The sequence below is a fragment of the Mauremys mutica genome, chromosome 2 (genome assembly GCF_020497125.1).
Source record: "Mauremys mutica isolate MM-2020 ecotype Southern chromosome 2, ASM2049712v1, whole genome shotgun sequence".
In the NCBI taxonomy this organism is placed as follows: Eukaryota; Metazoa; Chordata; order Testudines; family Geoemydidae; genus Mauremys; species Mauremys mutica.
Window position 1 is genome coordinate 273,818,173 of NC_059073.1, and position 21,789 is coordinate 273,839,961.

General features: G+C 41.7%; 1 protein-coding gene across 2 annotated transcripts in view; it reads left to right on the top strand.

Annotated features, from left to right (window-relative positions):
* Positions 1–21,789, top strand: part of DIP2C (disco interacting protein 2 homolog C) — a 487,597-nt gene that overhangs the window by 440,245 nt on the left and 25,563 nt on the right. For both annotated transcript variants that reach the window (XM_045006686.1, XM_045006687.1), the window contains 3 exons: positions 17,578–17,635; positions 19,433–19,507; positions 21,147–21,321. In XM_045006686.1, the coding sequence (XP_044862621.1) occupies positions 17,578–17,635; positions 19,433–19,507; positions 21,147–21,321 (308 nt within the window). The remainder of the gene's footprint in view (positions 1–17,577; positions 17,636–19,432; positions 19,508–21,146; positions 21,322–21,789) is intronic.

Here is a 21,789-nt window from a genome sequence, read left to right on the forward strand (position 1 = left end):
GTAAAGATGTAAATCTGACAGTTGCAGGTGTCATTCATGACCCTAACATCAAGAGCAGTACAGCAGCTCCTGTTACGATGTTGAAACATCAACAACAAAGTGTCCTCACCACCAGGCACCTCACTGACCACTCCAGACTTTAAAGCGATCAGTGCAGATATGTCTTTGCATGGGCTCCACATCCATGGTCCAAGGAAGAGGGTGGTTAAAGGAATGAAATCACTGCCATACATGCATATAAAGGACTGAAAATGTCTATCCTAGTAAAGCAGACCTCAGTTATCTACAGGGTGATGTACGCAGCTGTCTTCATCTTCATTAACAGACAAATCATAGATAGAAAACCAATTAGATTGTCAAAACCAGCATTTTGGATGTATTGTGTCAAAATGAGGATAGCAATGGAGCATTAAAATCATGAATGCATCCACCATGTGATCAGTTGTCACTATACTTTCCCATTTAAAAACTTTCCCATTAGCAGTGGAGCTGGGCTGCAAAGAGTTTTCCCATCCTGGGGAAAATTTTGAGGTGTTAAAATTTTTTTCCAGTTGTTGATCTGGACAGAAAATCATTCTCAAACTTTTGTGAACCAACAAGCTGAAAGAAATTTCAGTTTGGTCCAGTCAAAACATTGACATTATAACTTTTTTTCCCTTACTATATTTAGCTTACATTTTTAAACAAAACAGTTGGTTTTTTAAATGTATTTTTTTCATCTTGAAAATGTCACCGGGGAGTTTTAAAAATTCAATTTTTTCCAAATACGTTTTCTCGAATGAGAAATTTGTCAAAACCAACCCTTTCCTGCGAAGTTTCTGTGTTGACAAATAAAAAATAAATAAAACTATCTGGAGGAGACTTGGAATAGCTATTAATCTTGGCACACATGAACTTCCCTGTATATTCTAGAAGAATAAAATTCTCCATGCACCCCACGATTTTCTCATGCAGTTAAATTCTGTCTACACATAACAAGGACCTGTTACAGTCCTTGTCCTTTCGAAGTGCAAGATGGAAAAGCTCCAGCACAACCTTGATCTCAGCATTTATCTGAAAAGGACAGAAAATGTAAGAAAAAAATTGGAGTCCTTATTCAGTTAGTTGTATCCAAAGCATGCAGATTAAAAAAAAAAAACTTCAAAACTTTTCACTGTCCAGATAGATCTGGTGCTGACTTCAGTGGTCATCTGTGGATGCTTAAGAAATGCAAGATTAGACCCCAATTGTGGAAGCTCCTATATTCAGAAGATTTAAGTTCACTTTTTTACAAAGTTATTTTTATATTTACATGGATTAAAAAATAAAAATGCCTGTACTAATAGTTTTAGGTCAACTCTGATAATTTTACACAAGTTTGTAATAAACTATTAAGCACATCCATTTCTCATTTATTTGTATTGTACCTAGAACTTGGCCAGACAAATAATTGAATTGTACATACTTGTGCATATTGTATAATTCTGTACATAATATGTACAAGAATGGAAGCTTTCTTATAGCTAATGTAACTATAAAAACTGCTCTCATATTTTTCTTCAATAAAATGATTGCTGGCTAAAAGGTGGGCATCCTTACTTCCCTTTTCTTACATGCACGCACATGCACTCTTCCCACTGATCCTAATTGTGAATTCCAGTATTCCATTTAATAAATCTTATCCTTCTTCCAGTCCCATATTAAATCCCTATTTCAGGACTGAGTTAAAAAAAATTGTAGATTACAATACATTAAATACATGCTTAAATTGTCCTGTGTGCTAGTTCTAGTGCTGAGCAGCTCAGCTCACTTCCTTGTCACATGAACAATCTTTGGGACAATCAACAGTGAGCAGGGAGCTGAATCCAAAGCTTTGGGAATTGCTGTGTATACAATGAAAGAAGGGAGAGATCGTTTAAGTTTATTGAATTCTTTAAATATCTGGTCATCACTTGTACTATGATCAACTATGGTGGTCTCTCATTGAAATATTCAGATTCCATGATTAGAAACAAATTACTGTTCTTCTGGCTTCATACCACTGTGGAGTCTTATCTTTAGGGCTATTCGTGGCAGAAAGATAACTAGAGAGGCAGTCGGTCTGTGTCGCCACTTATGCTCTTGGTCCAAAGCACAGGGAGGAGAGATGGGCACCAGCATGGCCAACAGATATTGCTAGCAAAAATCTTGTGGTCTCAGGCACAAAGTGCATGTGCACCTCAAGTGAAATACAGATAAGAACCCCATGTCTCAAATAACTCCAGTTACTTGAGGCAAGTAGCCTTTCTTTTTAAGAGATGTTCATTTTGCAGAGTAAAGTTGGTAGATTTCTGATTGCCTCTGTGGATCCATTAGCTCCCACTTGCAGTCTTGTTTATCTTTATCCAGTATCTGAACATCTCATGCAGTGTAGCATGTCTGGGGAGTTGGAAGGAACAAGCATGATTCAGGGAAACTCCTCTTTGCTCTTTAGAATTCCCCTTTAAGTGTTTTAGCATTTTATATTCCTCTTTTCCAAGCTAGCTCATCAACATTTTTGTTATTGACTGTTCATGTTGGAAAGTAGAGTAGCAATATATTCTACTCTGATTCATAACTCCCTTCTTGGGTAGCACTGAGTTAGTTGGCTTGCAAAGTCAGGAGCCAGGGATATTTTAACTTCTTGGTATTGAGAAGTTGATGCTACAGATGGCTTCCCCTCCTACTTCTAGCGCTACAAAAACCAAAACCTGCTACATCAACCCATTCTTCAGCATTATACTGATCTGAGCACTAGCTCAATGGCAGGTATTGACATAAGTCTATATATTCCAGTAACCCCAGGTGTCCTGGCCAAGATTGGGAACTCACTGTGCTACAGACTGTATAAACACAAAGGCAGACCTGGACCACGGCATTAAAAAGGTTACAATGGAGGTTGGTCAGGAATGTTCCTAATAAAATGTCATTTCATGGAAACAGAAACTGTTTGTGGGAAAGAGTGTTATGATAAATTTCTGTTAGAATTTTTTTTTTGAAAGTTTCAGAATTGTCAGTCCTGTTTCAGTATTTTCTAAATGAAGTTTTTTTTTATCAGTTTGAAATTTCCTTTTGAAAATTTAGTTGAGAGAGAACCGTTTTCCCACCTAGCTCTAGTTACAGTCTGAGAAGACTAGCAACATCCAGAAGTTAGGAGTGGCAGAAAAATATATACATAATTATTTTTAATATGCATTTTAGCTAGTATTATAACTGCATCATATGCTGGCTGACTTCCTGTAAGTCTTGTTGCTGAAGGATGTTTGTGAGAGGAGCAGCTTCGCAGGCTATCAAAGGTAGCATCACTAGGGGTGGGGAAGTGAAGATGTGATCTGAGACCAGAGCAAGTAAGTAGGAAAAGTCAAAATAGTTAAGGGCCTTGAAGGTTAGGACAAGAAATCTGAACTTGATATGATGGAAGAGGAGGTGCCTCAAAACACAGGCCTGTTCAGTACCAAAAAATATAGACAAACTGGAGGAGTTTGGAAAGCAATAAAAGTGACTATGAGCTTGGTTGGTGGGATTGATTTTGTGAGGGAAAGATGAGTTAAATCTTGGCCAAGTGATGTTAAAGGGTGAACAAGAGCTAACCTATATTTGAAACTGGTGGAAAATGCCAACAATGGAGAGCAACTAGTTAAGGTTGTATTCAGAGGTCTAACTAGGAATAATAAGCTAAAACTAAGAAAAGGAATATTTATACCAAATATCATGGGCAAAAAGCCTGAGGATAGTCCCTGAAGGGAAGTGGAAGAAGCCCCATCATTTGGGACATTTTAAACAAGACTGGACATAGCACTAGACAATTTACTTTAGGAAACAATCCTTTGGCAGGGAGTTGGACTTAGATGACCTGATAGCTTCTTTCCATCCCTATTAGAATCACAAAATTGAAAATATTTCTTAGTGTAACTACAGAACAGTCTGTTAAGGCTTTTCCCAGAGCTGGCATAGCAGCAATAATTAGTACCACTCCCAGCGCTCCAGACCCTGAGGCTGGCTCAGAACAACACTTTACTTAATAGCTCCTCTGACAAACTCTCTACTTCTGTGATTGAAATTGGTGAGGAAACGAGCAAACTACAAAATACATCCTGGGTGATTCTTCTGCTAAGAGATTTAAAGGGAAAGAGGAGCCTAGAAGAAAATATCCAGCTGCAGATGGGATGGGACAGGCAGGAATAAATTTATATTATTGTAACTACCTTCTGATTATGTGCTGATAAAGCAAGACTACAGCACAGTGTTTGGTGGTTTAACACTGAAATTGATGTATCCAGATTGCTTTATCTCAGTCCTTTCCCCCCATGATACAAGTGCAATTAGAAAGAGAAGATCCAAACCTATCAAATGTATCAAACTATCACCAGCAAGAGAAAACAATTTTACAAAGTATCAACACCACAGTCATCTTTTCTGCTGAGTCTTTTTCATCTGACTTGGGATGCAGGCAGCTTTCTGAAGTTGAACTAGAAGTTGAATCATCAGGTTTAGAATTTTTTGTTCAAGTTGCCTGTAAAGAGGCAATCTGTATCTTTGAGACTATCTGGCACTAGAATGAGATTTTAAAACATTACACTGTTCCCAGAGAGTACCTGTGCGGCATTATTGCTTTTGGTTTTGAGGAAACATGCTTGTTCTTAACTTTATCTAGTACCTATTCATAAATCTCTTGGGATTATAAATCCTTGGGAGAATGGCCACTCTGCTTCTCACTAGGCTCATGCACTGCACTAAAATAAAATAAAATGAAACCACCTTTCAGTGGGTCTCAAACCTGGCTTTACTGACTCAGGCTCATGCTACAGCACTACAAATAGCAGTGTAGACATTTCCACTCAGGATCTGAGATCCATCCCCCTCGCTGGGTTTCAGAGCCCAAGCAGGAACATCTACACTGCTATTTATAGTGCTGAAGTGTGAGCCCAAGTCTGTAGACCCAGGCTCTGCAACTTGCTGCCATAGGTGGGGGTTTTCTTTCTTTCTTTCTTGTTGTTTTTTCAGTGTAGACATACTGGGTTCATTTACCTAATACAGTATCTCCGATTCTTGCTTTGACTGGCCGTTGCAGAGCCATTAGTTTCAAGGATGTGATGAGATCCAGGCCTGTTCATGTATGTGATGGTATGTACCAGGCGTTTGATGGTCCCTGCTGGAGGTCTTGATGCCTGTGTGCACCCAGCCTGAAGAAGGTGTCCTTTTGGTGGGAGAGGAAGAGCAGTGAGTTTAGACTCCCAAAAACTACCTAGAGAGACCACTCTGGATCAGTTGCTGGTGGAACCAAGGAGAATTTGTCCTCCAGTGGCTAGAGAGTGGGCAGAAGTCAATCAGGGCTCAGCGGACAAGGTTTTTAAAAAGGGCTGGCTGCTTCCTCCAGTGAGGAATTCTGGGTGAAGCTGGGACACAGGGCATAGGATCTCCTCCTCTAGCCAGGCCTGGCCTAGCCAAGGCCTGACTCTGAGTGCTCCTTTTGAGTGGGCCAGTGAAAGACTGTTTTGCTTTAGGTTGTAAAGTTTAAAGGCATCTTGAGATGGACATCAATTGACGGCTTTAAAATGAGCATCTGCTCCGAGAGACATTAATCTGTGAGACCTGACCCAATGGCCTTGGAAATTAGCAGGAGAGAGAGAGAGAACAACTTTGTAGACATGTCTGCTCAGTGTGCATCAGAGTTGAGCAATTTAAATCACATGATTTATTTTTAATCATTAATTTAAATCAGATTGAGGCATTGTAAAACTAATTTGAAAAATTGTGGTGTTGTAACTTTACACTAAAATGTATAATGAACTAAATTATAAATGTTGAGTTTTTTTGGTTTTGGTTTTGATTGCCATTACTAGTTGGTCTCGTACTTGAATTTTCTAACACTTAAACATTTTCTAGCTATAGGCTAAAAGATGTTATTAAGGCCCTGATGCTGCAAACACTTAAGCATAGGTAGTACTTTAGTAAAATGAAATAGACCCAGTGAAGTCAATGGGACGTCTCATGCTTAAAATTAAATGTGTGCATTAAGTGTTTGCATCATCGGGGTAAAAATTGTACCTCAATTAAAAAAAAATTCTCTTAGTGGCATAAAATCTTTGTCACTTAAAAATAAAATTGTTTCAGTGTTAACAATAAAAAGGAATTTAGACTTTCAATACATGACCAAAGTTATTCTGTACTTTTCTTATACACACTCGCCAAAATTTTCAAAACCAGAAGCCTAAACATCCTCTTTAGTAATTTAAGGCTATAAAATGGGAAGAAATTAAAAACTGTCAATGTATATCTAAAAAATCTGAATGTTTTTAATTTTTATGCACTGATGTATATTAATGCTATCAGGGATCAGAAAAAGCACGTGGTAGTAGAAGGGTTTTCATAGAAATAGAGATTGAGAAGATGCACATTCTGGCTCTTCATCTACTTAGTAAAATCACCTGGGGGAAATCCGGGTGTAAGAACATAGTGAACACAGGAAGAAAATTGGTGGAAAAGCAGAAATTAGGACTAGATGACCTTTTGAGGTCCCTTTCTGCCCTACTATGAATGAAAGGAGAAAGTAAGAAGAATAAGAGTGAGGTGAAAGGCAAGAAGGACAAAAGAAAAGAGAAGGAGATGGTCAGACATAGGAAAGCTAGAAAAGTAATTTTACAAGAAAAATGTGAAATGTGTGTGTGGAGGGGTGCCACAAACAAAGTTAAATGTAGAGGAGAATAATTTTGCAGGGCATGATAGGACACAATCACTGTCATTCTTCCTGACTTCTCTTAGGATATTAGGTACTGTTAGTTTCATGAGTTCTGTGTTAATTCCTACATAACTACAGTAGATGTAATGGATAAACTGTTGTCTCTGGTGCATTTACTAACATGGATGGTTATTTACTGTGGCTCTTCCTTTTTTAGCTCCTGGTTACTATGAAATGGTATTTTAGGACTTGTTCATGATCAGTATTGACTGTTAAAATATTGACATCGATTTGTATGTTTCAGTATTGACATTCGTTTCCAGTATTCTTTTATTCTGATATAAGGCAATGCTGTGTGGGGAGAGGAGGGTACATTCATTGGTTCACTTTCCTAGTCACCTTTCTAGCCTAGGAAAGGTATAGCTTCTTTTAGGCTTTGTCTACACTGGCAAGTTACTACGCAGTAAAGCAGCTTTCTGTGGTGTAACTCCCAAGGTGTACACACTGCCAAGCCACCTAGTTCGCAAAAACTCCTCAGTTGCAGTGTTGCAAAAAAACCACCTCAATGAGAGTCATAAGCCTTAAAGCACAGAGGTTCCGGAGCTGTATTGGCAGTGTAAACACATTACAATGCAGAAAGCAATCAATTGGCCTCCAGAAGTGTCCCATAATCCCTCAAGTGGCCGCTCTGCTCATTGTTTTGAAATGGGCTGCCCTGGAGACATGTGCCCCTCCCCTTTGAAAGCTCCGTTTCTGACAGCCGTTGTGTGCTGTGCTGATCTCCTCCGGGTCACAAAGCAAACCATTCATGTGAAATGCTTGTGCTATTGAACACTCTGTGTGTGTGTGTGTGTGTGTGTGTGTGTGTGTGTGTGTGTGTGTGTGTGTGTGTGTGTGTGTGTGTGATAGATTGCTGTGCGGAGAGAGGCGGGGGCTGATTTTGGGGTTTCCCCCTCTCCCTGCCTCAGGACTGGTTGCTTCCTGCCGCTGTCTGAACTTACAAGACAGCATGCTGACACACTCTCTGTCCCCCAAAACACACTGTCTCTCCCCCCTGCCCTACATACTCCCGGTCACACACTCTGTCCGTCTCCCCCCCCACTCCACACGCTTCAGTTGACAAGCAGCTCGCAATGTATTAGGATGCCCATGGAACAATGGGATTGGGAAACCTGCATCTTATGACACTGTTCCTACCCCAGGAGGCGTTGCAAACCCTTCCCAAAGCACCCTGTGGCCAGTTGCACAGTGGGATAGCTACCACAATGCACGGCTCTCTTGACCGTTGCAAGAGCTACTAATATGAATGTGCTCCACCATCACAAGGAGCACAGTGTGGACACACAACAGCGGTTTAATTCCAGCGCTTTAATAAAAGTGATATAACTTGTTGCACAGAAACTTGCCAGTGTAGACATAACCAGTTTCAACGAATTTATCTTCATTAAGGTGTGTTGATAACAGGGAGGAAGCAGAAGCTGGTAGCTTCTCTCAATGATTAGACAAACCTGACAGGTATTCCTCCTGCCTCCAGAAATATTTTGCTATAATTAACAAATATTGAAATGTAATTCGTCTCAAACCATATTTTAAGTTCAAATATAGTACTTCCTGACCACTTTACACAAGATTCTCTTGCTGATATAGATAGTGTTTTAAAAACTGCCCCTCTAATCAAATACAGTGTGGTAAATATTTATTTGTGAACTATAAGATTGTGTGAAGCCATTCTCCCTGTGGCTAACTAGAATTCCAGCTTAGACTTGTATGCACCAAAAGATGCTGGCTATACCAGACTTCCTTATGACATATGTATGAGGAAAAATACTTAGTTTTAATTTAGAAAAAATCATGTTAAGTTCGTGCTTGCCTTACTGTCGGGCAGAAGATGAAAGAATTTGAGAGCGGAAGCAAAGTAAGATCTAAATTTAATAATTGAGATATATTGAACAGCACTTTAGGAAAGGTCAGTGTTAGTGTTACACCAATCTCAGGGTAGGTGGATCAGTGATAAAATATCCAGTCACACTAAATATAACCATTGTAAAGTTAATAGTCTAATGAGGTGACTTGATCTAACACAATAGACATTGCAGACCTCAAGAACTACTGCACTTCCTAGTCACTATCAGGAAATGTTTCCTCCCAGCGCCTTCGTATTTAGGTATAGGAACTGTTCTACCACAAGCTGAAAGTGAGCTGTCAGTATTTGATATTTAGAATAGTGCAGAGATGGGAAGCTGAAATTTAGATGAAAGAACTGAAAATGACGCAAATAAAAAGGTATCCAAGCAGTTTGTAGGAGGAGGGTTTTTACTGTCCCTAGTGGTTACATTTTGTAAACTCCAAGGTCTGCCTGTTCAGAGAACTGAAATTCACTCTAAAAATTCCAGAGTAACTGTATTACAGCTGTAATTCTTTTGAGGGTTTCTTGTGTTGTGCTAAGCCATCAGAGCAAAGTTGGACTGTTAGTTTGTTTAAGCTGAGTTGCAGTGGTAGCTTAGACTCAAAATGGGGCTTTTAAAACTGTTTTAATAGAATGTATGATCCCAAGGTCATAGCCTTTCAGACTGATAACACTTACTTTTTCTTCTTCTAATCTTACTTCCCTTGCCAGCCCCAGCCAGCAAACCAAGCAGCACGATGCCTTTCATTGCTGTCTTTCCTTAGCACTTAAATAAGTGCCACTAGAGCCGCTTTCTCCACTGCTCTTGTGCAGCTCGTTTGGATTATAATGAAGGTTAAGATTTTGTCACAGTTATTTTTAGTAAAAGTCAGGGACAGGTCACGGGCAATAAACAAAAATTCACAGAAGCCTGTGATCTCTGACTGACTTTTACTAAAAAATAACCGTGACAAAATGAGTCAGAGGGGGGGAATCAGAGCCCGAGCCCCACTGCAGAAAGGGGGGTGGGGGTCCAGCACCTGCCACCCACGGCAGCTGGGAGCTACAGAGTCCCTCCACTGCTTATGGCGACTCGGCACTCCAGCTGTCAGCACTGGCCTGCCACCCTGGGCTGGGAAATGTCATGGAGGTCTCTGAAAGTCGAGGAATCTGTGACCTCCGTGACATAATCTTAGCCTTAATTATAATTGAAGCAGTTTTCACCACCACTTCAGGGACACTCCTCCTGCCGCTGGAGTAGTATTTTGGGCAATATCCATGATTATCTGTGATTTGTTAACCTCAGAAAACCATGCCAGGATTTTAATCTGTCAACTGAGACATTTTAAATAGGGGAGGTTATTATTTCCAGTGCAGTAAGAATTGCATATAGCGCAGATGTTCGCAATCTATGGGGCATGCCTCTGGGGAGACATGGGTGCAGGAAAGCCATCAGTTGCCTCTCTTCTGCCTAGGGGTGTAGTACTACTGGAGCAGATTCAGAGCTCTGCTCAGCCAGGGGGTAGGGCAGAAGGAGCCAGAGCTCTGCCCAGGGGCTCCTCTGCTCCATTCGGTGCTCTGCCCACAGCAGCTCAGCGGCTTTCCTGCTTCCCCATATTTCTCCCCTCAGCATCCCAGCGCCTCTCATTCCCCTCATCCTCACCCATGCCCTGTTCCCCAGCTCAGCTCCTCCCTGTCCCCCCTTTGCTTTTCTCTTTGGCTGAAGCACCATCTACAGTATTCTAGGGGCTCCCTTCCACCCCATTTGTCTCCACCTCGGTGCTGCCCTGCGGTATCCCAGAGTCTTTCTTCCATTTGCCACTGAGCCGTCACTCATCCCTGGGCAGTGGGGTGGGGCAAACTGGGCTTACCAGTAGGGTTCTCTTTCCCATCTGCCACAGCTGTTCACTTCCTCTTTGGTGCCCCCATCATGGCAGCAGCCACTGTGTGAAGTGGGCCATTAGTTCTGTGGAGGCTCTTAGTGTGGTCTTCTTCCCCATTCCCCAGTGCTGGAGCTCGACTGCTCGCACGGGGAGGAGCTGTTGCAGGCATATAGTCCCTCTCGCTGGTTGGGTTAGGTCCCAGGAAGGGCCAACACCCTGGTGGTTCCTGCCTGGAGTGATGCACTGCCTCCCATGTGGTGCTGGTACAGCTGGAGAGTAACCAGTTGGTCCCAGCCAGTGATGGTCCCACCTTGGGTCTGACTCCCTAAACCCTGGGGACTGCTACAGCAGTGGTCAGTCCCAGCTCAGCATCCTCATTGACGTCCTGCCACATCAGACCTACAAGGAGCTCGCAGTGCTGGCAGACCTCTGAATGCCATGCTCTGCCCACAGTTCCTATGCACCAGGCCACCTGCACTAAAGGAGGCCCCACTTCCTGCCTCTGAGCCCAGTGTGCGTGAGACTTGCTATCTTCATCCCTGGGCCCCGGGGAATTTGAGAAGGGGTGGGGGGAGGGTAGGTGTCACACAATCAGTGAATGTTATGATGTCCTAGAATGTTTGTGCAGTTTTATTTTAGCTGCTGTGAGGTATAATCTTTTTGAACAGAACTGTGAGATAACACCAAAGGTGCTTTAGGAAATAACATTAGTACATTTGACACCCCTTCTTATTATAATTATATTGATCTAAGCTGCTGTACTTTATTACTCATATTCTTGGAAAGTATCGGATTTTCAGTTCTTTGTGGTGTTGTAGTAAACTGTGGGGAAGTGCAATTATTTTTAGGGGTTTTTTTTTCCTGAACATAGAAAGATTCAAGACAAAGTTTGAGAACCCTGATATAAAATATTAATTTGTTTTATAAGTTTAAATATAGTGTTATATGTTTATGACTTACCCATTTGTTCTTTTCCAGCGAAGCGTTGTAGTTCTCTGCCTGTCTACAAGTAAATTCCTATGTAACGTTTGAGCTTGGTCTTGTTTTAAAGAGACCATTAAACCTTTTGTTGTTTTCTAACACTAATTTGCTTTTTATAGAAAAGAAAATATAAAAATTAGTAGTAATGTAGCCCTTATTCTGTCCCCCAGGTAAATGTCCCTTGTCTTCCTGGTATTGTGAAAATGTGCCTATTTAATGCAAGTGAGTCTTTTTTTAAAAATGGCTGCTGCATATTCTTTAGGTACCTAAGGCACTTCAGCAACTTTGAAATTTTTACCCACAGTTACTAAGTCCAATGGACTTCCGGTGGGATTTAAATGCTCCTGAAAATTCTGACCTATATTTTAATAAGTGTAGCAGATCAAGGGTCACATTTCTTTTAACTCCATGGTGGCACTGTTTCATCAGCATTTCCCAATGACTTGCACTGGGAACATGGCAGTCCTAGTTTCAGTGCAAGAATGTTACCATCTCATAGTTTCTTATAGACCCTCTCTCCCACCATATTGAAATTTGTCAACTTAATCTGATATACCTAAACCACTGTGGGACACCTGCCTGAGTTCCTCATAAACTGTATTGGTCATGGGTTAGATTGTCTGAAGTAAATAGGATGAAGTTTAATAAAGACAAATGCAAAGAGCTCCACTTAGGAAGGAACAATCAGTTTCACACATACAGAATGGAAAGAGACTCTCTAGGAAGGAGTATGGCAGAAAGGGATCTAGGGGTTATAGTGGACCACAAGCTAAATATGAGTCAACAGTGTGATGCTGTTGCAAAAAAAGCAAACGTGATTCTGGGATGCATTAACAGGTGTGTTGTGAGCAAGACACGAGAAGTCATTCTTCCGCTCTACTCTGCACTGGTTAGGCCTCAACTGGAGTATTGTGTCCAGTTCTGGGCACCGCATTTCAAGAAAGATGTGGAGAAATTGAAGAGGGTCCAGAGAAGAGCAACAAGAATGATTAAAGGCCTAGAGAAATGACCTATGAAGGAAGCTGAAAGAATTGGGTTTGTTTAGTTTGGAAAAGAGAAGACAGAGGGGACATGATAGCAGTTTTCAGGTATCTAAAAGGGTGTCATAAGGAGGAGGGAGAAAACTTGTTCATCTTGGCCTCTAAGGATAGAACAAGAAGCAATGGGCTTAAACTGCAGCAAGGGTGGTTTAGATTGGACATTAGGAAAAAGTTCCTAACTGTCAGGGTGGTTAAACACTGGAATAAATTGCCTAGGGAGGTTGTAGAATCTCCATCTCTGGAGATTTTTAAGAGTAGGTTAGATAAATGTTTATCAGGGATGGTCTAGACAGTATTTGGTCCTGCCATAAGGGCAGGGAGCTGGACTTGATGACCTCTCAAGGTCCCTTCCAGTCCTAGGATCTGTGAATCTATGACAGGTCGAAACCAACACCTTAAACCCTAACTGGGAGTTCTGTGGCAGTCAGTCAAACAATGGAAAGTGTTTCCAGATTAAACACACTACGTAGTATGCAGCCAGAATGCAGCTGTCTAACTTCAGCTTCCACGTGATCTCAAGGTATCGCCCCACAGAGGGAACACTACAGTAGTTTAGTCTGAAAGTCACAGTGGTATGGATAAGTGTAAAAAGTCCTCACTCTTCCTGCCAGGTAGAGTACTTTAGAGGGAAGTCTTTCTAATTTATCATAGACATATAGGGCCAGAAGGGGCCTCAAGAGGTCACCCCTAGTCCATGCACCTCACCACCAAACTGAGGCAGGATTAAGTATACCTAGAAAATCACTCTTGGTCACAGTTGCTATCTAAGCAGCTGCTATCCAGGAGCAGCCAAGGATCTAACAAGACCCATGCTTTCTGCTGTGTCGCAGAATCTGAAACCATAGCTCTAAGTGGTATTCATCTCCAAGGGGACTAATTCAGTTACACAAAAATAACAAAGTATTAACTAGATCACGACTCTTAAAAGGAGAGTAGAGGCTATAGTTATGATCTGCACAACCTACTGAGAGTGATGGCTCGTTTTGGCACTACCAGTGAATGAGCTTTGGAGAGCACTGCTACTTTCTCCACCCCAACCAAGAAGCCAAACCTAAGGAATCTAGCAGAGCCCAGTGGGGCCTGTGAGGCCCCCACAATGGGTCAGGCTCTAACATCCTGGTGGGGCATATGAGTCTCACTGGGCAGTGAGGTGAGCCCATCACAGAGTCCAGCAGAGACCATGGGTGTATTCAGACCCCACTGAGGAGGAGCTCAAGCCCTAAGAGCCCAAAGAGCATGTGTGATCACAGTGAGAACATCTGCACACCAGTACTTCGGGGGTGGAGCTTATTGTGGGGGCATAGTTTAAAACAGTGTTAGCATGGATTTTTTTCCAACCCGATCCCTGACAGCGGTGAACACCTTGGCACAGTGAAAGGCTTATTTTGTCTTATATCAGGCATAATATACTTTCTGGATTTAAGATTTTAGAAGTCTTTCTAACTTGTAATCATAGATATATAGGGCTGGAAGGGACCTCAAGAGGTCATCTAGTCCATACACCCAACCCTCATGCTGAGGTGGGATTAACTATACATAAACCATTCATGACTGGTGTTTGTGCAACCTGTTCTTTAAAAATTCCAAAGACAGAGATTTTATAACCTTCGTAGATAGCCTGCTCCAGTGTTTAATTATCCTTATAATTAGTTTTTATCCTAATATCCAACCTAAATTTCTCTTGCTGCCAATTACTTCTTGTTTTACCATTGGTCTGTCTCTTCTTTATAACAACCTTTTACAATTTGAAGATACTCATATGGTCCCCCCCTCAACATGTTTTCTATCAGTTTTGTTATTCTCCTCTGGACTCTCTTCCAATTTGTTCACACCTTTCTTGAAGTGAGGAACACAGAACTGTATACAGTTCTCCAGGTGATGCCTCAACCATGCTGAGTATGCAGAACAATTGCCTCCTGGGTTTTATATAAGAACAGAATAATGGCCATATTGACTCAGACCAAAAGTCCATCTAGTCCAGTATCCTGTCTTCTGACAGTGGCCAATGCCAGGTGCCCCAGAGGGAAGGAACAGAACAGGTAATCATTAAGTGATCCATCCTCTGTTGCCCATTCCCAGCTTCTGGCAAACAGAGGCTAGGAACACCATCCCTGACCATCCTGGCAAATAGCCGTTGATGGACTTATCCTCCATGGATTTATCTAGTTCTTTTTAGAACCCTTTTATAGTCTTGGCCTTCACAAGATCCTCTGGCAAAGAGTTCCATAGGTGGACTGTGCATTGTGTGAAAAAATACTTCCTTTTGTTTGTTTTAAACCTGCTGCCTATTAATTTCATTTGCTGGCCCCTAGTTCTTTTGTTATGAGAAGGAGCAAATAACACTTCCTTATTTACTTTCTCGACGCCAGTCATGATTTTATAGACTTCTATCATACTCCCCCCTTAGTCATCCATTTTCCAAGCTGAAAAGTCCCAGTCTTATTAATCTCTCCTCATATGGAAGCTGTTTCATATCCCTAATAATTTTTGTTGCCCTCTTCTGTACCTTTTCCAATTCCAGTATATCTTTTGTAAAATGGGGTGACCACATCTGCATGCAGTATTCAAGATATGGGTGTACCATGGATTTATATAAAGGCAATATGATATTTTCTGTCTTATCTATCCCAGGGGTAGGCAACCTATGGCACGGGTGCCGAAGGCAGCACGCAAGCTGATTTTCAGTGGCACTCACAGTGCCCGGGTCCTGGCCACTGGTCCCGGGGGCTCTGCATTTTAATTTAATTTTAAATGAAGCTTCTTAAATATTTGAAAATCCTTATTTACTTTACATACAATAGTTTAGTTATATATTATAGACTTATCAAAAGAGACCTTCTACAAACGTTAAAATGTATTACTGGCACGCGAAAACTTAAATTAGAGTGAATAAATGAAGACTCGGCACACCACTTCTGAAAGGTTGCCGAACCCTGTTATAGAACATCTTGGAAAAAACGCTGTTGCTTATACAATACTCAGATCACCAGTCAAATTAATCCTTACTACTGAGCAAAAAGATCTGTCTGGAAATTTACCATTTTTATTTCCTCCACTTTCTTTGTCTTATATACATCAACTTTCATAGAATAGACTCAGTTCTATAGTACCAGGGTTCTCAGTCCTTTTCTTTCCAAGGTCCCCCCTAACATACTATAAAAACTCCCCAGCCCACCAGTGCCACAACAACTGTTCTTCTGCATATAAAAGCCAGGGACAGCATTAGAGGGTAGCAAGCAGGGCAATTGCACAGGGCCCCGCACCACAGGGGACCCCACAAAGCTAAGTTGCTCAGGCTTCAGCTTCAGCCCCAAGTGGCAGCACTTCGGCTTTCTGCCCTGGGCCCCAGCAAGTCTAACATTGGCCATGCTTAGCGGACCCCCCTCAAACCTGTTTGCAGCCCCTCAGGGGGCCCTGGACTCCTGGTTGTGAACCACTGCTATAGTACACATCACTTAGGCATTACTTTATGTGTCAGTCCATATTTGTCTTCTGCATTTCCTTAAATATTGTGAACTTGTCTATTTGAAAATTTAAAACGTGAAAGCATTGAAAACGCGAGTGCATGGTTAGTTACCAACATGATTAGGCACTACTTAAAACAAATGACTGGAACTCAAGTGTTCTGCACAATTTTATTTTAGCTACAGCTGTCTCACGTACTTTCTGCCTGGTTAGAGCTGAGCAAGCTATTTGTAGCGAGCCTCTTTTTTGGTTGCATTTTTCCACAGGCAGACTTGAGTTTCTGAACCTTATCCTCTTCCCCAGTTCAAGGCAATTGGGTAGTGCCTCAATTCCTGCAATTACTAGAAACAGTTCAGAATTGTCTACAAGGCTCAGTGTCTGGCCATGCCCATTTCACCTTCACACCAGATTCTTTGCCCCCAATACCAGGAACAAAAGCTGTGGTTCAGCATTCCTGCCTGTCCATTGCAATCCTAGCTGTTATGGCTGGTTTTGGGGTCAGCAGTGAGAGAAATGCTTCCCACACTTTCCTCTTTCTGTAGGGGCTGAAATTTCCAAGGCTTTGTTCTCTAAATGAGACCATTCACTGAGCTCTGTAATTGTTCATCCTTCCTATCATGGCAGAGCAGGCTAAATGGAACAAGCTGAAGTGTAAGTGGTACTCCACCTGTAAGTTGACCAAGTGATGAATCACAAAAGGGGAGATCTGCCATGATTGCTCCTAGCCCATAGTACCTTGTTGTACCCTGGGTAGGAGTTTAGAGTTTGAATAGTTTGTTTAGGGCCTTCGCTTACTCACAGCAATGCACATGCATCACCAAGACTCCTTCAGCAAGTTGTGTATTGCAGGTCAGTCTTCTTAGGACTCCTTAAAACAGACTTCAAGTCCAGTAATTTTCCCAGAGGCTCATACACCTCTAAAGGGAGAATTCCAGGGTGCCAGACTAGTTTCTCTAGTGTATAAGTGAATCACTTGGCAAGGAAGGTAGCATTTCCATGGAGAGTGGGAACCCAAATGTCTCAACTAGGAAAGAGGTCAGTCCCAGGCAGCAAATAAACTTTCCATTTCACAAATTCATTGGTTGTTTAAAATGTTTGCCAAACACACTGTCCACTGAAATAGACAAACAAAGGTTGCAAATACAGACCCATATCAGTCTGTTGTTTAGTTGTGAGCTACTCACTATGACCATGTCTTTCACTACTAGGTGTTCTTGGAGCCTGATTGGTCACCTAAGCCACAAGTTGATGTGCCTTGACTGGATGATTGAAACACCTATAAATAGATTGTGGAAAACTGAAGATTGATTCTTTTTGTTGTGAACAGATTTTTCATTTCCTTTGAATATTCTCTGAACAAAAAGTCTACTGGAAATAAATAAAAGGCTGCAAATACCATTGCGGAGTTCTATATTTGAACAAATGTTCATTAATGCCTTTTTTCATTATTCCCCCAGTTATGTTCTACAGGGTTTCCTGTACTGGATATTATTTACCATTGCACCAATGTCATCCTTCCTGAATTTATGTTCAGTATTGCAACCATGAAGCTGTCCTAGATACCTTGTTAAAAAATACCCGATTGAAATAAAATCCCCATACATGCAATCAGGTCTGATGCACGCTATTGTTATGTTTATTTTACAGAGTTCGTTTAGTAGAGAGAGGATCACCTCATAGTTTGCCCCTAATGGAATCAGGAAAAGTAAGTACTGAACATGGCTTCCGTACTATTAAACATTTCTTTAATTTCCATTTTGTTAATTTTTCTAAGGTGAATTCAGTGCTGAGGAAAGCTCTAACACTGGACAAACTGCAGTCCTGTCGTTATCCACAGAGACTTACAGCACAATAGCATTGACAGATCTCTTAACATTACTCCAACAACTTATCCCCTTCTGTTCATACTCCTGAGATCATAGTTCACTATCTGCCTATGCAGTCCTCTGACTTGCTTTTGAGACAACTACTGGCACCTTTCTTGGCAGTGGAGGTTTTAATGATGACACATGTCCCCTGGAAATTGGACTGAGACCACCAAAACATTCCCACATTATTCATAGGCCACCAGACATCTGGCAGGGGAAACATCTTTGGGATGTGTGGGCTAGTGGTTAGACCACTGGGCAGGGACTCAAGAAACCTGGGTTCTATGCCTGACTCTGTCACTGGCCAAGTGGGTGATCGTGGACAAGTCATTTTACCTCCCCGTGCCTCAGTTTCCTCCTCTGTAAAATGGGGTTGATTGTCTGTGTAGAGCACTTTGAGATCTACTGATGAAAAGCTCTATCTAAGAGCTACGTATTTACTTATTGATTCCAAGCTAGACTAAATTTGATCCAGTCTCTGTAAGTGTGAAAGGATCCATTATTGCTGCCCTGAGCATCCAGACAGTCTAGTTTAAAGAACTGAAACGGAGGCTCTTGGCACCATAATATATTCATTATTTTTCCCCATGTGAACATTATCTTTGGCAGAAGACATTATCTGTCTATCAGGGTTTTATCCTGCCATCTGTTCTTATAGTGTCTGGGCACCTTCCATAGGAAGCCATAGCAAAGTCGGTAGTGGATTTCCTGCACTCACTGGTTCTTGTCCCATTTCTGAGTAAAATCTCTATTTGGGGTAGAGTTTTTGGTTTTGAATGTTTTAGAGCCTATTCAGTATTTTTAAAAATTATTTATTTATTTTTAGTAGGATGGGGGTGTCAGTGTTGTGTCATTCTTACAACAGGCTTTTATGAAGAGGAGGGTTTGCAGCATTTCCTAAATACAGTCAGTCTGGATTGGTTTACTCTCTTGTGCAGGTTTCTTCCACATCTGAATCCCTTGACTGATAAACAGGAAAGACAGGGATTTTCTTATCAGAAAGTTTACTGGCAGCAATCTGCAGGGCCGCCCAGAAGATTTAGGGGGCCTGGGGCAGGGCCGGGTCTTCGGCGGCAATTCAGCGGTGGGTCCCTCTCGGGGGGAAGGACCCGCCGCCAAATTGCAGCCAAAGAATGAAGCGACGGCGGTTGTGCTGCCGCCAATCACGGCTTTTTTTTTTCCCGCCACTTGCAGTGGCGCTTGTACTCACCGGGTGGCGCTCCAAGGCTTCAGCAGCACTTCAGCAGCGGGTCCTTCACTCGCTCCGAGTCTTCCGCTGCACTGAAGGACCCGCCACCGAAGACCCGGAGTGAGGGAAGAGCCCGCCGTCGAAGTGCCGCTGAAAACCCGGAGCGGCACACGGGGCCCCTGTGCGGTCCGGGGCATGGGGCAAATTGCTCCACTTCCCGCCCCCGCCCCCCCCCAGCCCGGGTGGCCCTGGCAATGTGTAACAGCACAGAATTAGGTGTATCTATCACAACCATTCCTTAAGTAATATGTCAAGTATTTTAAAGATTTTTTTAACGAGTCAGGTAAAGGGCTTCTGGGGACAAGTATCATTTGTATAGTTACATAAACAGACATGTACATCATCTGGTTTCTTACAGAATATGACTCACTTTGTCTTTTAATAGATCCTCCCTGGAGTTCGCATCATTATTGCTAATCCTGAAACAAAGGGACCCTTAGGGGATTCTCATCTTGGTGAGGTGAGTCACAAAAATTGCCCCTTGGTCTGTAATGAATTAAATTACAGGAGCAAAAGCCACTTTACACTGTATTAGTGGCTTCCTTAAATAAATGCACCTCTACCCCGATATAACGCGACCCGACGTAACACAAATTCGGATATAACGCGGTAAAGCAGTGCTCCAGAGGGGCGGGGCTGCACACTCTGGAGGATCAAAGCAAGTTCGATATAACGCGGTTTCACCTATAACGTGGTAAGATTTTTTTGGCTCCCGAAGACAGCGTTATATCGGGGTAGAGGTGTATAAAGATATGCCAAGCTCATAAATATCTGTAGACTATACAGCTTTATAATGTGTGAAGTTAACAGTAAAAGAGTTGCTGTTGCTGTTGCTGTTGCTGTTAAAAACCTTTTTCTTGTTGAACTTCAAAAAGAAAAGCACGGAGACCTTTTTTAAAATAACCATTTTTTTCCATCTACATTTTCTGCTTGTTCGATTACTTCTGACACGGAGTAAAGGATATTTCTTTGATTAGTTTAACTTCAGCTACATGGAGTTCCTATGTTCTTTTTATGATCACTATAACCTAAAATGTTCTGTTTAATGTAGTTTAGGAAAGCTGTACACATTTCCTGCTTATTTTGTGTTTCACAGAATAATAAAATTGAACTTAACGTTTTATTTTCAAAGAGCAAATAAAGATTTCAGTAAATGAAATAATTTGTATGGTCATGATTAAAATTACAGTACAACTTTTGAGACTATATAATCTTTCTGGAAAAAATGAGATCATGAAATCCCAGTGTTTTGTGCTAAGGCTGGAGTAAAATATTTTGGCTAAAAAAATACCATCAGTGCCCTTTTCATTATTCCGAAAAAAGTAATTCGTATCGCTTCTTACTGCCTTACCTGTCTCTCAAGAGTTGTTGTGAAGCTGTCTTTAATATTTTGAAGATTAAAAGTGCTTTGTAAGTACTAAGCACTGTTATTGTTTGATAGCTAAGGGGCACCCTCACCAAAGTAGTCTTATTGGGTGAGTTTCTGGCCCCTAGGCTTTATACCAAATGAAAAGACCAGGGCAGTGTAAACAGTCTTAGATCAAGCTGGGGAAGAATTTCCCCAGCACAGACACTGTGAAAGACCTGTCTATAAAGCTGTCATCAAAGGACCACCCTCAAAGTGCTAATGTAGCGGGCATGAGTGGAAGGGGCATGTTGGGGCAGCATCACAGAACACAGCCACAGCACGGCGGAAATCCTGGGTAGCACTGCAGCCCATAGTATAGGCCTATGAGACTGATAGAAATTAGACAGTTCTGGGGGCTTGTCTAAGTTATAGCAGCAGCTTCTTGAGCCCTCAGAGCAGCCCAAGACCAGGAGGATGCAAAGGCTAGGCACCACTTTCCTGAGAAGCTGCACCTTTAAGAGGCACAGAACCTCACTCATTGACTTCAGCAAAGCTACTCACATGTAAGGCAAGCAGGATTTAGCCCTCAAATAAGTATAGAAATATGGGGAGTGTTGAATCAGAAAGCATCATGCGAAAAGATACTAGAGACATACCTAGTTATGATTAAAAATAGATGCAAGAATTTTCAAGAATTCTTCACATCGGATAGATACTTTAATTAATGCCAGTCTAATTGCTTTTAACTTAGATATGGGTTCACAGTGCTCATAATGCCAGTGGGTATTTTACCATATATGGAGATGAATCTCTGCAATCAGATCACTTTAATTCAAGACTCAGCTTTGGAGACACACAGACTATTTGGGCTCGGACTGGCTATTTGGGGTTCTTGAGGAGAACAGAACTTACTGATGCAAACGGAGGTAAGGCCACTAGTTCCATTTATAAATGTGTGTTTATACATAGCTTTGAAAGTGCTATAAAGTTGTTCACTCACTTGTAGCCTGGTCTGTTGTATACATCAGCATTCACTATTAAATGCTCTATAGCCCTCCAAAGAAGCATTTTCAAAATAGATGTCAATAAGAAGATAAAACAGTGGAACAAGATGCCTGCCAAAAATGGCTACCTGGTTATATTCCTTTTGTTACATGTGTGCTTTTGTATGTTTTCTATACACACTGTAAGCTCCCTGAGGAAGAGACCTTCTGATTCTATATACAAAATGTCTCTAATACTTTTCATCTGGAAAAAATATTAATATTCTTACATGTTTTGCACCACTGCTGCAATTGGCTCTGCGTGAACAGATCCTTGCTTATGGAACACTGCGGTAGAACTGGGGCTTGGGCTTTGTGAAGCCACCCTCATTTAGTAATCCTATTTCTGTG